Raw genomic sequence first — 3,045 nt, 5'->3', positions numbered from 1 at the left:
TTTGGAGAAGATGGATGGAAGGGTTGGAGAACTTCTCGAGAAAAGTAGACATTTTGGAGAGCTCGTGTTTGATGCGTATGAAAGCGAGGAGTGTCCAATGCAGGTGCAACCAGTTCAGGAGGAAACATCAAAACAGAATATAGAAGTGATTTGGACGTGGTTACAGGATGAGAATGCCTCAAGCATCCGTATATATGGTATGGGAGGGGTGGGTAAAACCACTTTGGCAAAGTATACATATAATCTTCTTCTTGAAGATAGTCGTTATCAAGTCCATTGGCTAACGGTCTCTCAAGGGTTTAGCATCAAAGGACTACAAGACGACCTTGCCAAAATTATGAAGCTGGACCTATCAGATGAGGACGATGAACACAGAAGGGCGGACCGATTAAACCGGGCATTCAGACAAATGAAGAACATTGTTATCATATTGGATGATGTTTGGGATCGGCTTAGCTCGGAGGAGTTGGGTTACCCTCTTTGTGAGGAGGGATGCAGACTGATTCTAACAAGCCGCTCTTCTGAAGTCTGAGTAGCTGCTTTGTGGACAACTTTCTGTCATGGACTACTTCTTCAAGAGGCTTGACCTGCAGGATCACTGATTGTGAAGACATAGAATGGATCGTCAACGTGCCCTCTGGTAGAGATACAACTACAGACTCTCTGCAGTCTGAAAGTTCATGACTTGGCCAATCTTGTTGGGCTCTGTAAGGGAAAAATTGCATCTCACACCTTCTCGGGTCTAACAGAATTGGTTATCCGCTACTGCTCTAGGATGAAGAAGTTGTTTCCACGGGCTATCTTGCAGGATCTCAACAATCCCATCTCAACACCCTCTTCCAACCTTACTTTACATATAGATATTTTTGAGGTTCACTGGCTCAGCATTAAATAATCAATCTTTTTCTCTGTAATGACACACTCTTTACTCTTTTTCCTTTTTACCCCAAACAAATGTCTCTTGTATTTTGTCCTTCATGTTGTATTAAATCACATGTTTGCTGGAAAATTATAGATATTGTGCATAGATAGGTCAAAAAAATTATGTATGGTATATATTGGATGTTTAATCCCCTAATTCGTATGCTTTTTATTATAATTTCTTTTATTTTAACTATCCGTAGCGAAAATCATGGTCCACTACTAGTCAGTTTGTTATTTATATTAGATCAAATAATGTTATAATGTTGGATTAATATAATACTAGTAACAATAACGGAGATGAAATCATGCCTAAGTGAGTTAACACAGTTTAATCAAGCTAAATTTTTTGTGGCCATATTGCAATTTACTTTTTGTGTCTGCGAAAAAAATCAGTCCATCTTGTGTGATAAGAAGATACCATTGAAATTTAAAGGTAAGTTTTATAGAGTGGTGGTTAGACCGACGTTGTAAGTTTTATAGAGTGGTGGTTAGACCGACGTTGTAATGGACGGAGTTTTGGCCAACCAAAAACTCCCATGTTCAAAAGATGCATGTCGTAGAAATGAGAATGTTCGGATAGATTTGTAGGCATACTAGGTGTGATAGAATCAGGAATGAGGACATTCGAGATATGGTGGGAGTGGCCTCCGTGGTGGATAAGATGAGGATAGCGAGATTGAGATAGCTTGGACATGTAACGAGGCAAGATTTAGACGCCCCGGTGAGGAGGTACGAAAGGTTGGATATAGTGGGTACGAAGAGGTGTAGAGGCCGGCCGAAGAAGTATTGGAGAGAGGTAATTAGATAGGACATAATGCATATTCAGGTTACCGAGGATATGACCTTAGATAGGGGGATGTGGAGGACGCACATCAAAATAGAAGATTAGTCGCGTAGGAGTGTTGTCGTGCACTAGTCATAGTATGATAGCGTAAGGTTTAGCCGTAGATATCTATTTTTGTCGTTCTTTATTGTATTTTAATTATCACTCTATTTTGTGACTTGATTATTGTTTTTATGGTAGTTTCTGCACTATTCCGTGCTACCATATTATCTTTAATGTATTTCTATTTATTGTATTTGAATTAATTTGCTACACTTGAGTCGAAGGCCTCTCTTAAACAACTTCTCTACCTTCCCGAGATAATGGTAAGGTTAGCGTACATTTTACCTTCCCAGGCCTCACTTGTGAGATTTACTGGGTACGTTGTTGTAGTCGCTGGAATAAAAAATCAGAAAAAAATTAATGTGTGAGAGGAATTTGGACCCCGACCCAGATCCCAGCATCCTACCCAGACTCTAGACCCGAGATGCAATCCAACCCTTTTACCAGACGCAATCCAAAATCAGACGCAAGCTCTTTTACCTTTTACCAACTTCCAACAAAACTTTTAAAACTCATTATTATTTACACAAGATCTTTACTCATAAAAATTTATTTTTTAAAATATTAAAAAAAATATTTTTTTCATATTTAATATTCAAATATATCCTTATTTATAGCCTTTAATAGTTATCATTCTTCATTAAATCTTTTAATAATTATGGCAAGTATTATTATTGGTATTCACAATTATATCTTTTTGTTATTTTGTTAATTAAGTTTCATAATTTGTTCTCCAATTAAGGAATCAAATATGGTAAACATATATTTTTTGATATTTATACATGATATTTGACTTTTTATTAACTTTATTAATTAATTTGGTAGGCCAATGTTTGCAGGATTTCCAAATCAGCTTTACTGATAAAAGTTATTTTCAATCACTAATTTATCTTCTTTAAACTATATTTTTAAATATTAAATAATATTTTTTCATATTTAATATTCAAATATATCCTTATTTATAGTCTTTAATAGTTATCACTCTTCATTAAATCTTTTGATTATTATGACAAGTTTTATTGTTGGTATCAATCATTATATCTTATTTTTTATTTTGTTAATTAAGTTTCATAATTTGTTCTCAAATTAAGGAATCAAATATAGTAAAGATATTTTTTTTATATTTATACATGATATTTAACTTTTTTTTTATTTTATTAATTAACTTAGTAGTCCAATGTTTACAGGATTTCCAAATCAACTTTATTGATAAAAGTTTTTTTCAACCACTAATT

General features: G+C 34.5%; 1 protein-coding gene across 1 annotated transcript; it reads left to right on the top strand.

The window, feature by feature from the left end:
• Positions 1-10: 10 nt before the first annotated feature.
• Positions 11-532, top strand: LOC124895299 (disease resistance protein SUMM2-like). The gene has a single exon (XM_047405735.1). It carries the CDS (start codon positions 11-13, stop codon positions 530-532), a length of 522 nt encoding a protein of 173 aa, XP_047261691.1.
• Positions 533-3,045: the final 2,513 nt, after the last annotated feature.

Source organism: Capsicum annuum, unplaced genomic scaffold (assembly GCF_002878395.1).
Source record: "Capsicum annuum cultivar UCD-10X-F1 unplaced genomic scaffold, UCD10Xv1.1 ctg81158, whole genome shotgun sequence".
In the NCBI taxonomy this organism is placed as follows: Eukaryota; Viridiplantae; Streptophyta; class Magnoliopsida; order Solanales; family Solanaceae; genus Capsicum; species Capsicum annuum.
The sequence above is the reverse complement of the archived record's forward strand: the minus strand, read 5'-3'. Positions and strand labels throughout refer to the sequence as shown.